Below are 14701 nucleotides of genomic sequence, written 5' to 3'. Positions count from 1 at the left end.
CAATCAACAAATACTTTTCAGGTACACTATAAGATTCCTTTCTAGTTGAAACTTCTTGACAAATTTAACTTGTTATAGGAATACTTATATTTCATTAATGTAATAGGAATAAAATTTTATTTTTCTTTCATAATTAATAGATAAGAAGTTTCTATAAAATTATATCAGATATTTGTCATCAATTTACTATAGAAAAATGATAAAATTATGAGTATGTTTATTCATTAGAATATAGTTTATATTCTTAAAAAGTTAAAAAAAATCATATTCTATTGACATCACTAGTTTACTTTTTAAATGTTTTAGTTTTGTGTTAGAATGAAAATACATTCCTTGAGGAACCATTTTGCACAGATTTTAAGACCTCTGATTTAAATTTCTAGTTTATTCCTTTAAAATTAGGACCTGGTGATTAGAGTCCTGATTTCACCACCGAGTAGCTGTGTAACCTTAGCAAAATTTTTTAGCTTTATTTTATTTACTTATGTTTTTATGTAGCGCAGAGTATTGAAACCAGTGCCTTACATGTGCTAAGCAAGTGCTCAACCACTGAGCCACACCCCAGCCAACCTAATTGTTTTTTGATTCATAAAATGAAGATAATAGGAGAAAAATAACACATTTTTTTTTTAGAAACTATGTTTATATAAAGCATGTACACCCACATTTGGTGCATATTAATCTTTACATGAGTATTTGAAAGACCAGCAAATGGAAGAAGTCCATTAGAACACCTGGTTAGAGGAAAGGGAGCAGTTGATTTAGTAAAGTTTACCTCTATTTCTATGCTTTACTAACACATGTTCTGAAAGTAATTTTAACTTTCAGCTCCATCCATTTCTACAAAAATGCCAACTTGAAAGAAGAGTTGATAAGGAGAAAATTGTGAATAAGAAAATTTCAACAACCAAATTTGACATCTTCAACTATCAGTCTTTGCTGAATGGTACTAAAACCCAAGTGAAAGTTGGAGAGTTTGAATTCAAATCCTACAGTGATCAGTGCCTTTCCTTAAATGATAAACTGATAATGTGGGGTGAGCACTACGGTGAGGTAAGCATCCTCTTAAGAGTGCCCCATAGTGATATTCTGCAGAACAAAGTGCTCTCAGAGTAGGATTTAGGTAAGCTTCTGGATCCTTTAGGCAGAGAGACTCGCTTTATTCAGTGCTTTGCTATAACACCAAATATGTGAACTTTCGGGATTCGGAATCACTGTGAAAACTATTTACTTATTTGAATTAATTGAATGAATTCCTTTAATGATGAAATAGACCTGTTGCCTATATTGTAAGAAAATTTCCACTTTCTAGGATAAATAGTTTCTAGAAAGTTCATAGCATTGGTGGTAATGAAAATCACTGACTCAGATGAGAGATATGAAAAGACTAATTTGGGATAAAAATAGCCTTCTTATTTAATTATTAATATTTTAATTCCCACTAAGTTCATGCTCCCTGAATATTTCAGTAATATTAGAATGAAAAGAGAGGTGAGGCACAGTCATGAGAAACATATAGACAGCAAACATTTTCCAAAAGTTAAAATGTATATTGCACAGAGTTCTGCAATCTTCTACTTATATGGTTACTGAATCTTGTATATTGATTGGTTTTCCTTCCTCTCACGACTCAGAAGAGTCTCATGACTCCCTCTGCTGTTTGCAGTCAAAGTTGCCCACTTGGATTCAGAAAAACAGCCGTTGAAGGAAAACCATTTTGTTGTTTTGATTGTGTTCCTTGCCGAGATGGGGAGATCGCCAATGAAACAGGTAGGCATTCTGAAAATTATTCTTGAGTGTGGAAACGGTATATAATGTGAGATCAATCAACAGTAAATGAACTAAGAATTTCAGAGGCATAAACCTTGAACACTGTGATAGATGATACCTTACCTTCCCAGGGCTCCAGGAAACAGGTAAGCCTCAAAGCTGACTACATTGGTTGCACACCCTGGTCATTTCCCAGAACAGATGCCTATGCTCTCTGGAGAAAACTCTCCTGCAGTTAGACTAACAAGATGCACAGGAATTAATGTGAAATAATAAACACAATATGAAATAACTTGTAAAAATTTTAAAAATCAGCACAAAATTTCAGATTATTAGTAAATAAATATCAGATTATCAGTAAAAAAATTTCTCTAAACATGAAAATTAAAATTGTTAGAATTTAAAAGTCATCGAATGGAGTATGAATAGATTGGAAAGGAGCGAAATGAGATTTAGTGCACTGAAAGTACATCTGAAGAAATTACCCAGAATGCAGCCCAGGAAGGTAAAATGATAGAACAAGAGGTTAATCCCTGGAGGAAACATTACAGAAGATGGAAGAAAGAGTATGTAAAGATATAATATCAGTTTGAATCCATTCCATTTATTGATTCTTGCTTTGATTTCTTGAGCTTTGTGAGTCTTGTTAAGGAAGTCTGATCCTAAACCAACATGATGAAGATTTGGCCTACTTTGTCTTCTATTTGGTACAGGATCTCTGGTCTAATTCCTAGGCCTTGATCCATTTTGAGTTTAGTTTTGTGCAGGTTGAGAGAGAGAGATTTAATTTCATTTTACAGCATATGGATTCCCAGTTTTGCCAGCACCATTTGTTGAAGAGGCTATATTTTCTCCATTGTATGATTTTGGCACTTTGTCTATTATGCAGTAACTGTATTTTTGTGCGTTTGTCTCTGTGTCTTCTGTTCTGTACCATTGGTCTGCCTGTCTATTTTGGTGCCAATACCATGCTGTTTCTGTTACTATCATTCTGTAGTATAGTTTAAGCTCTGGTATCATGATACTTCCTGCTTCACTCTTTTTGCTCAGGATTACTTTGGCTATTTGAGGTCTCTTATTCTTCTAGATGAAGTTAAGGATTGCTTTCTCTATTTCTATGAGGAATGTTATTGGGATTTTAATAGGAATTGTGTTGAATCTATATAGCACCTTTGGTAGAATGGCCATTTTGACAATACTAATTCTGCCTATCCAAGAACATGGGAGATCTTTCCACTTTCTAAGGTTTTCTTCAATTTCTTTCTTTAGTGTTCTGTAGTTTTAATTGTAGAAGTCTTTCACCTCTTTTGTTAGATTGATTCCCAAGTATTTTATTTTATTTTTTTGAGGCTACTGTGAATGGAGTCATTTTCCTAATTTTCAGAGGATTCATCACTTATGAATAGAAATGCATTAGATTTATGTGTATTGATTTTATATCCTGCTACTTTTCTGAATTCATTTATTAGTTCTAAAAGTTTTCTAGTGGAGTTTTTTGCATTCCCTAAATATAGAATCATGTCATTGGCAAATAGTGACAGCTTGAGTTCTTCTTTTCCTATTCATATCCTTTTAATATCTTTGGTCTGTCTAATTGCTCTGGCTAGAGTTTCCAGGACTATGTTGAATAGAAGTGGTGAAAGAGGGCGTCCCTGTCTTGTTCCAGTTTTTAGAGGGAGTGCTTTCAGTTTTTCTCCCTTGAGAATGATGTTCGTCATGGGCTTAGCATAGATAGCCTTTAAAATGTTGAGGTATGTTTTTTTCTCAGCAAACTATATAATCAATAATGTGAAAAGGGAGCCTACAGAGTGGGAGAAAATCTTTTCCACATGCACTTGAGATACAGCACTAACTTCAAAATTTATAAAGAACTTACAAAAGTTGTCACCAAAAATACAAAGACCCCAATCAATAAATGGGCCAAGGAACCCAACAAACACTTTACAGAAGAAGATATACAGGTGATTAAAAAATATATGAAAATGTGTTCAACATCTCTAGTAATTAGAGAAATGCAAATTAAAACAACTCTAAGATTTCATCTTACTCCAATTAGGAATGACTATTATCATGAACACAGATAATAATAGATGATGGTATGGATGTAGGGAAAAAGGCACACTTTTACATTGCTGGTGGAGTTGCAAATTGTACAGTCACTCTGGAAAGCAGTATGGAGATTCCTCAGAAAACTTGGAATGGACCTACTTTTTGACCCAGTTATCGCACTCCTCATTTTATACCCAAAGGACTTAAAATTAGCATGCTACAGTAACGCAGCCACATAAATGTTTATAGCAGTTCAATTCACAATAGCTGGATTGTGGAACCAACCTAGATTTCCTTCAACAGATTAATGGACAAAGAAATTGTGGTGTATATACACAATGGAATATTATTCAGCCATAAAGAAGAATAATATTATGGCATTTGCAGATAAATGAATGGAATTGGAGAATATCATGCTAAGTGAAATAAGCCAATCCCAAAAAACCAAAGGCCAAATGTTTTCCCTGAGAAGTGAATGATGATACATAATGGGGGAATGATAAAAGAATGGAGAAACTTTAGATTATGTAGAGGGAAATGAGAGGGAGGAGGGGGCATGGGTATGAAAGAAGGTGGAATGAGGCAGACATCCTTACCTTATGTACATGTATGATTTCACCAATGGTAAGAATGTACATCGTGCACAACCATAAAAATGAAAAGTTGTACACCATTTGTGTACAATGAGTCAAAATGCAGTTTGTAAAACTAAAAATAAATTAATTAAAAAGATATAATATCAGAATATTTTCAAAAATAGATAAATACTAAAATATATTTTTTCTCTATCTACATTTAAATATACTAACCAGAACATTAGAAACAGGAAAAACTGAAAAATACTGTATCAACCCAGAATGCTCACAAATGCAGAATCCAAAAAATTGAAATGTTTTAAAGAAGTCATAAAGAAAAGATAAAACATATAAAAAGGAATAATTTATTAGACTTACAGTAAAAGTCTCAACAAAACAATGGAAGGTAAAAGTTAATAGAAAAATATCTTCAATATGCTATCAGAGAAAACATTTTTATAAGTTGGTAATTATAGGAGGTGATTGTTACCTTTTCTTGGACTTCCTAACCCCTATGTCAGAATCATATTGCAGAAGTATACATGGGATTTCTGCCCCAAATATAATGAGGAGAATATTATATTGAGGCTATTTCATATATGGAGACAGAACTGACAATTAACTTAACCCAGTCTTGACATTGTGTCTTTTAACTCCCAATCCAAGGTCCTTAACAAACTCAGACTTTATGCTCATCATTCTTGCAATACTTTGTTTGAAGCTTTCTTAGGCTTAGTCATTTTTCATTGCTCACTTTCCTGAACAATACCTTGCACTGTTTAGACCCTAAAATAAGTCTATGACTTCTCACCACTTAGAGCTTTGTATTTCCTTTTGTTTCTGGAAACATTACTTTTTTTTCCTGTGACTATGAATTTGTGTTTTTGCTTTTTGTTTTAATTTTTATTTATTTTTGTTGGTGATTTTTATCAGTTGTTATTTTATTCTTGTATTAAAGTCAATATCATGCAGACTGAGCATCGTCTTATACAATGTACTTTTATTTGCAAACATTCTGTGTCATTATATCCTAGGAGTGGATCTTATATTAAAATGTTGTATTTTAAAAATTAAAATGGATTTGCAAAATTGGATTAATGATGCATTTGAACCATTTGCAATGAATCTTCTTTTGTACTTTCCACCATGACTTGCTTGTATCAACAGGAATTTAGGTCTCACAGTTCCAGAAGCTAGAAGACAAAAGTTGAGGTCTCAGCAGTGCCACGCTTCCTCTGAAATCTGTAGAGGAGACCACGCCTTTCTGCCTTTCTACCTTCTGCTGGTGGTCACTAAGTCTTGGGGCTCTGTTTTTGCAATATCACTCATTCTCTTCCTCATTCTTCATATAGTTGTCTTCCTGCTTGTCCGTCTCCAGATGGAGTTTTCCTTTCCTCATACAAATACCAGGTGTACCAATTAGGACCCACTCTAATGATCTCATCTTGACTCGAGTTCATCTCCAATGACCATATTTCTGAATGAGGTCACTTTCACATCTATCAGGTGTTAGTGTTTCAGCGTAACTCTCAGGGGACACATTCAACCGATAGCATACGCCTACCTGTGTATTTTAAAATATTCATCATGCACTTCCTAACTGTAGCAACTATATTAAATGCTGGGTGCTCAGTGGTTATCTAAAGATATAACTATTTGTCTTCATTCAGTTTATGGCCCACTGAAGGAAGTTAATATTTAATACATGAACAAAGCGTCAATATGTAATTATAAATTGTGATGTGTGATACAAAAGAATAAATGGACTTACAAAGAATTAGCCTGGGATACCTAGTGTGAAGCAAGTGGTCAGGGCAGATATTTCCATTTAATTGATACTTAAACTGACATCTCAGTAATGAAGTGGAACTAACCTTTAGGTAAAAATGACTCCGGGCATAGACATATGACAAATTCGAGAGGCAGTAAACCATGCTTGAAATGAATTGGCAATATATCAGTGTTACTGAGTTACAGAGTATGGAGCAGGAAAATGATTCTATTCCACATTGGAGATATGGGCAGGGATCAGATCATTAGGACACTATAGTTGAATCCTTGGAATTATTTTAAGAAGGACAGGCAGGGTCTTGTACTGGGTGTGTGGTTCAGTGGCAGAGTACTTGTATAGCATCTGCAAGTTCCTGAGTTTGATTACAAACACACACACACACACACACACACACACACACACACACACACAAACCATGGTCTTTGTAGTGAGTATGCATAGATGAAACACAATTTGTGTCATTCCACACGTCAGAATTTATTGAATAACAATTAATTCACAGCTACACCACTTTCCTCAGTGGCAGTTCACTGAACACTTGTGGGTCACCTGGTGCCATAAACTGGGCAATCACAGGTGCTTCTATTTTAATCTTAATTTCTGTAACACTCAAGACACCCATCACACTTTACAAAATTATATGTTTAGGTTACAGAAAGACTAAGAAAGATTAAGGCAGCTACAGGGGTTCAGAAGGTTGAACTCAGAACAAGGTAGAAATGTGAATACAAAGAGTTACTGTAGGTGGTCAGATAAGATTATGAACCATCCTAAGAATTTGTTGAAGGTGAAGAACTGTCGAAGTACAGGAAATTAGTCTAGGCCAAGTTCTGAGGGAAAGGCAGCTTCAGAGTGTCAGTGTAGAGTGTGAGCTTGAGATGTCAGTTTGGAGTGGTTCTTGTGTGGTCGTCATAGGCAAGAGAAACCACATTCTGCTAAAACCTGAGGGCAGAGATTTGGAGGTTTGTCACTGTGGCGATTTTCATGGGCCAGGCTTGTGGTAAGTTACTAGGTGATGGGGTCAGGAAGTAACAGAGCTGGGGCTTTCCAAGAAAACGAAGCAGTGTTAAGGTTCCCCTTCAAACTCCAACTCTTGCAATCATGTTAGAAAGATTTCTGACATGTCATTCAGAATAACTGGCAATGAGTTTATTAGAAGGAATGGGAAAGGGGAGAAAAGGACACATGACACACTCAGAGAGTATGTGCCTTCAGGACAGCCGGCTTTCTTGCACTCCAGTTTTTCTTTCTGGTTTTTTTTTTTTTTTTTTTTTTGGACTGGGGATTGAACCACCCAGGGCTGCTTAACCACTGAGCCATATCTACAGCCAATTTAATTTTTTTTTTCATATGAGACCCCTATAAGTTACTTAGGGCCTTGCCAAATTGCTGAAGCTGACTTCAAAATTGAAATCCTCCTGCCTCAGCCTCCAGAGCTGAGGGTTATATGCATGTGCCACTGTGCCCTGCATACTCCAGTTTTATTGAGAATCCCAGAGAAGTTACTATAGAGACCTGCCCAGACACACCTTTTGACTTTTTCTTTTCTTTCCTTCTTTTTTTGTATTAGTACTTTTTAGTTATACATAGTAATTGGGTTCATCCTAACAAACTCATACATGCATGGAATTTGATTTCAGTTCATGATCTGCATCTTTCCCTCTCCTTTTCCCTTCTATACTCCTTCCCCCTTCCATTTTCCTACCTGTATTCTACTAGACTTTCTTTCGCTCATCTATTAATTTATATTTGATTGGTTATTTATAAAATTTTATCCTTCCCTACCCGTTTCCTTTATTTTACTCTCACTTCCATATAGGAAAGAAAACATTCAGCCTTTGAATTTCTGAGTTTGACTTATTTCACTTAGCATATTTTACATTTCCATTCATTTATTGACAAATGCCATTGTTTTATTTTTATTTATGGCTGAGTAGAACTCTATCAAATATGTATACACCACAATTTCTTAATCCATTCAGCCATTAATGGACATCTGGGTTGATTCCAAAAATTACTTATTGTGAATTGTGCTGCTGTAAACATTGATGTGATTTTGTTGCTGTAGTATGCCAATTTTAGATTTTTTTGGAAAATACCAAGGAGTCAGATACCTGGGTCATATGTTTTTTTGTGGAATCTCTGTACTGGTTTCTAGAGTGGTTATACTTGTCTGCAGTCTCACTAAAAATAGATACAATTGTACCTTTTTCCCTATTACCTCACAGCATTTATTGTTTGCCATTCTAAATGGAGTAAGATGAAATCTTAAATTAGATTTACATTTTCCTGATTGCTAGAGATGTTGAACATTGTGTCATTTTTTGTTAGACATTTGTGTTTCTTCTTCTGAGAAGTTTTTGTTTAGTTTTTTTTCCCCCATTTATAGATTGGGTTATTTATTTTCTTGTATTAAGCTTTTTTGAGTTCTTTATATATTCTGTATATTAGTCCCTTATCAAAGGAGTAGTTGGAGAATATTTTCTCCTATTCTGTAGACTCTTTCTTTTGCTGTGAAGAAGCGTTTTAGTTTGATGGCATCCCACTTATTGATTCTTGGTTTCATTTCTTGTGCTTTGGGGTCTTGTTAAGGAAGTTGGTGTCAGCAGCAAAACAATGGAGGGTTAAACCTATGTTTTCTTCTAGTGATTGCATGGTTTCTGGTCTAATTCCTAAATCTTTAATCCTATTTGATTTGAATTGGGGGCAGGGTGAGAGATAGGGATCTAATTTTGCACATTTATCAAGCATCAGATGGCTGTAGGTATGTGGATTTATCTTTGTGTCTTCTATTCTGTTCCATTGGTCTTCATCATGCTGTTTTGGATAGTACAGCTCTGTAGTATAATTTCAGAACAGGTATTGTGATGCCTCTTGCTTCACTTTTTTTGCCTAGTATTGCTTTGGCTATTCTGGCTCACTAATTCTTCTGAATGAATTTAAAAATTGTTTTTTCTAATTCTATGAAGAATGTTATTGGCATTTTGAGGGGGATTGCATTTAATCTGTATATTGCTTTTGGTAGTGTGTCCATTTCAATAATATTAATTCTGCCTATCCAAGAACATGGATGAGCTTTCCATCAACTAAGTTCTTCAATTTCTTCATATTCTATGATTTTCATTGTAGAGCTCTTTTACCTCTTTTGTTTGATAAATTTCCAAGTTTTTTATTTTATTTTTTGAAGTTATTGTGACTGCGATGGATTTTCTTATTCCTAGTTTGCCGGGGTCACTGTTGGAGTATAGGAACTTGATGGATTTACGGATGTTGATCTTGTATCCTGCTACTTTGCTGAATTCATTTATAAGCTCTAGAAATCTTCTGGTGGAATTTTTGGGTCCTTCAGACATAGGATAGTCACAAGCAAATAGATCCTTTGACTTATTTTCCTATTTGTGTACTTTTGATTTCCTTCTCTTGTCTGACTGCTTTGGCTAAGTTTTGAGGACTATATTAAATAGTTGTAGTGAGAGTGAACAGTCTTGTCTTGTTCCTGATTTTAGAGGAAATGCTTTGAGTTTTTCTTCATTCAGTATGATGTTGGCTTTGGGTTTTGTCATAAATGACCCTTGCATTGTTGAGGTAATTTCCTTTGATCCCTAGCTTCTCCAGTGTTTTTAACATGAAAGGGTGCTGAATTTTATCAAAGGCCCTTTCTACAGGTATTTAGCTGATCATGTGCTTTTTTCCTTAATTCCATTTAAGTGGTGAATTACATTTCTTGATTTGTATATTTTGAACCAAGTTTGCATCCCTGGAATGAAACACACTCGATCATGGTGTATTATCTTCTTGATGTGTTTTTGAATGTGGTTTGCTAATATTTTATTAAGGTTTTTTTTTCATCTATATTCATCAGGAATATTGGTCTGTGGTTTTCTTTCCTTGAAGCATCTTTATCTTGTTTTGATACCAGGGTTATAGTAGCTTCATAGAATGTATTTGGGAGTGTTTATTTATTTGGGACCTCTATATTTTTTTTAAATGTAGGGATTTCTCTATTTTTTTTTAAATGTAAACAGTCAGTACTATAAATTTTCCTCTGAGACCTACATTCCTATTGTCCCAGGATTTTGATATGTTGTCTGTCTGTTCTTGTCCATTTCTAAAAATTTCTTGATTTCTAGTTTCATTTCTTCTTTGATCCATTCTTCATCTACGAGAGTATTGTTCTATCTTCATGCATTTATGTAGTTCATATTAGTTTTATTGCTGTTGATTTCTAATTTCATTCCATTATAAGCTGATAGGATGCATGTGATTATATCAATTGCTTTTTGTATTTGCTAAGATTTGCTTTGTAACAGAATATAGTCTATTTTGGAAAAAGTTCTACATATGGCTGAGAAGAAGGTAAATTCAGATGTTTTGGGGTGACATTTTCTGTAGACATCTGTTAGGTCCATTTGATTTATAGTTTATTTAGATTGGAGATTCTTGATTGATTTTATGTTTTTATGGGATTTTTTTTTAGTTCTTCTCTGTGCCATTTAGGTTTGAGTACTATTTGTAGTCCAGTTTGATGTTCGTGAATTCTTTTTGTTTATTTTTGTCATGGAAAGTTTTTATTTCCCCTTCAAATTCGAAATGGAGCTTTGCTGTGTGTAGTGACATTGGCTGGCAGTTGTTATCTTTTAGAGTTTAAAATATCTCATTCCATGTTCTCCTTGATTTTAGAGTCTGGATTGAGAAACCTAAAGTGAGCCTCATTGGTTTGCCTCTAAATGTGACCTGATGATTCTCTGTTGTAGCTTTCAATATTTTTTCCTTATTTTGTATATTTGACATTTTGATTATGATATGTCTTGGATAACTTCTCATTTGAAGAGGACCATTTGTCATCCTGTAATCCTTCTGACTGAGGATATCTATCTCATTTCTGATATTGGAAAAGTTTTCTTTAACTATCTCATTGAAAATATTCTCAATGCCTTTGATTTGTATCTCTACATTCTCTTCTATCCTAGTTACTCTCATCTTGGTTTTAAATATTGTTCCAGAGTTCTTGTATATTCTGATCATGTTCTATATTTTTTCCCTTCATTGAATTCTGTGTATTCAAGATCATATACCCTGTCTTCAAGGCCTGAAGTTCTATTTTCTACACAATCTAATCTGTTAGTGATGCTTTGAAGTAAGTTGTTAATTTGATTGATTATATCTTTCATTTCTAGGAGTTCTGATTGATTTCTTTTTTGTTTCTGTTTTTTATTAAAGTGTATTTTGATCTCCTTTGATTACTCGCTTCCTTAGATCTTTTAGTTCACTGAACATTTTTTAATAATCTTTCTCTGGGTTTTTATCCACCTCACTATCAGTGGAATCCTTTATTGGGTGATTCTAGAATTTTGGGGGAGATTTATTTGTCTGCTTCCTTGTGTTTACAGAGGTCTGAGACTTTTGTGTTGATTGAGATGGATTCCCCTTTCTCTTTTTCCGAATGTGTTCTTTTGAGTGTAATAATCTTATTTGTTCTGGGACTTTTCTCTTTTTGTGATATATGAGTAGATGTCAAGTGGGTGAGACCTGGGGACCCTCTTTGGGTTCCTGTTGGTTTGGGAATTTTGTCTCCTTAATTCTTTGAGTTGAAGTAATATTGGGGCTCAGGTGGGGTTAGAGTGTGTGTCTGGTGAGATTCACTGTTGCTTGGTTGAGATGTGAATATTCTTAGCTGCAGAATTTCTACTCTGTGTTATTGAAGTGTTCCAGTCTTTCCAGTTCCTCTGAGAGGGAGGGGGGAGAGCCAGGAGTGTCACAAATGTCAGAAGCATGTGTACAGTTTTAAGATAAATGTGCATTGTCTACTTTGACATCTGTAACACTAATAGCCTCCTCACTAAAAAGCAGTACTCCTTCTGCTTAAATCCCAAATCCCACAGCAACTAGGAGTGTATTCTTCTTCTACTCTGCCATCTTGAATCCCCCCTCATCTATTGACTTTTACTGAAAGCAGAATGACATCAAGTCCCCACTGCATTGGCAACTCTAATTCACTTTGGCCCATGGTGACTGGTTCTGTTTGGATTCTTAATCATAAGCTCTTACAGATATTATGGTTATATTGTAAGGCCCCCCAAAAAGGAAACCCCAACTCTGTCCCATGGATGGATGGCAACCCCAATCAACCGCAGGAGGCGTCACTTGATGCAAACCGCAAGAGGTGTTTATTCCAGCGCGCTGGGACCCAACTCCAGGAGTCGAGTCCCTAGCAGAAAATCTTGTAGGTTTATAAAGGCAGAAACCACACATCGGGAGGGGTCACACATGAAAGGGGGAAAAGGGGGAACAAAGCTGCCAGGAAATTTCAAAGGGGGTCTGGGTATGCTGACAAAATGTTTCACAATGTTTTACAACAGGCTGTAGATTCTGGTCAATAGTTTCTGGTAATCCTACTGTTTGAGCACTATCTGGCTATCAGGCTCAATTTACTCTTTTACTCTCTGTTTGGGGCTGTTTCCTGGAACAGCTTTAAGGGCTTTGTTCCCATTACTGGGAGGGAAACCTTAGGGAGTTGAGATAAAACAGACAGCTTAAAAAAATGTCCATTCTTTCATTTCCCCATTTTCTTTTTTGGTAAGTTCTAATCATGGAACTTCTGTCTCTATATACTCTTCTCCAAAGCTATTTCCTTGGCAGAGGGACTGGTATTGTTGCCTGAGCATTAGTACCTGTACAGCACTTACTCTTTCCCTGATGAAGGTGACTAGGCGATTTCAGGCAGGCAAGAGCCCAGGGGGCGGGCCACCAATTAGCAGCCCCTTGTTTGCAGTCCTTGATAAAGGCAGGTAAATTTGGTAATCAATGGGCTCCGGAGATCCTTGACATTCCATTCTTCCAGGGGCAGTCTCCAACTTCCAGAGGCAGATGATTTTATGGCCATTTCCTCGATTTGACCTGATCCCCTATTTCTACACTAACTACCTGTTCCCAATTCTGGCTTCATTCCCCCCTCTAATCTCAGGAACTCCATGCTGCTGGGGAAGGAGGTCGATGACCGCTCTAGCTTCTTCGAGCTGGAAGTGGGTGGCGTGGGGCAAGCAGCTTGGAGTTCCTTTTCTAAAAATCAGGTCAATCAAGGGGTCCCAGGAAGAAGCCTGGTTGGGGAAGAACAGGTTGTAAAGTCATCTGGGGGCGGCTGCTTCTATGATAGAAGAACAAAAAGACATGAGTACTGAAATGAGATTAGCACAAAGTAAATGTTGCAGCGTCTGAAACATGCCACTGAGTATCATGAAAATGGCAGAAGTTAATCTCTCACCAGGAGGTGGAAGAACTGAGAAATTGTTCCCATAACTAGGCCTAGCAAAGGCTGGAGAGAACCCTTTATTTGGGGACTTTAACATTGTCATAGATGTCCCCAGAAAATATAGTTAAGCTACTTAATGTCATCTGATTTTGTAAAATATCCCTTTATTGGTATAACCTGTGTTTACTAGAGATCTCTATACTTCTGTTACTTAGGAATAGATAATCATACTAGCAAACATAGATTAAGTCTACCTGTGTAGCTTAGGAAGGTCTTAAACTGACTAAAAACTTCTGACTCTGGCAGTTTCTCTTGATAGTTATCAGGCACATTTGCTGAAGAATCTTTCTTTCATTTGTAGCTTCCAGCCTTTATTCTAGTGGGCTAATATAAGTGTACATCTTAAGTTACATTTAATTATTATTTCCTTTAAATGCCCAAGAATGGCTATATTTTGGTTTTAACTGTTTTGCTGGGTATCTAAGATCAAGCTGGTCAAATTGACCTGGTTTCTGTCTTGTTAAAGAGTCAGCTGAGTTCCCACAGGGGTCACTCATACAGAACTTAAGAGCGGCTCCTTAGCTCCACCAGTGACTTTGATTAGGCAGGGTCTCTTGATGAGGTGACTTCCTTTAGAAACATCAAGGGATGTTTCCCCTTTTCCATGACCCTCCTCTGCAGCAGATGCACTGGATAATTTTTCATCCTCTAGTCTCAACAATCTCCTTGATCAGGAGGTTGTGTGACCCAGACTTGCAACGCTCCTTAGAGAAGTTCTCTTATTCCCTGGGTTCAGGCTAACGTTGAGGGCAAGACCCAAATATGGACTTTTCTTGACCTCTGTATTTAACTCCAATTTCTAAGTTTGATCTTAATTATCCAGCAAGCCAGTCTCACCAGTCATAAATTAAGAGTAATGGGCTTTAACTTTAATGTCCATAACTTTACAGTTATTTACCCTTTTATCTAACTGGAGTCTGCATTAGTACTGGAAGTTACCACTATCTATTCTATAGGTGATGGCTTATTATCACAAGTTACCTAGGTTGTTTGTTCTTGGAGCAGCTACTTCTGCAAAACATTAACAGGTAACAGTTTTACAAAATGAAATTAGCAAGAGTAAAAATATATTCAGCTTGTATAATAGCTATCTTGAATTTTGATTGAGAACTACATTCTATCCCCTATTTGAGATCACAGTACTTTTACAACAAGAACCAATCTTTTGACTATAACTTTAAATAAGCTGAAGTCTGGCTTATTTTG

The 14701-nt window shown here is 35.8% G+C and overlaps 1 protein-coding gene across 1 annotated transcript in view; it reads left to right on the top strand.

Annotated features, from left to right (window-relative positions):
- Positions 1-14701, top strand: part of LOC306662213 (vomeronasal type-2 receptor 26-like) — a gene marked incomplete at both ends in the record, with an annotated part of 65960 nt that overhangs the window by 32828 nt on the left and 18431 nt on the right. Inside the window, 2 exon segments of the mRNA XM_079141751.1 lie at positions 829-1053; positions 1647-1770. Coding sequence (XP_078997877.1) covers positions 829-1053; positions 1647-1770 — 349 coding nt within the window.

This window comes from Sciurus vulgaris (genome assembly GCF_902686455.1).
Source record: "Sciurus vulgaris genome assembly, chromosome: 5".
NCBI lineage: Eukaryota > Metazoa > Chordata > Mammalia > Rodentia > Sciuridae > Sciurus > Sciurus vulgaris.
This window is presented reverse-complemented; position numbering and strand designations above follow the sequence as displayed.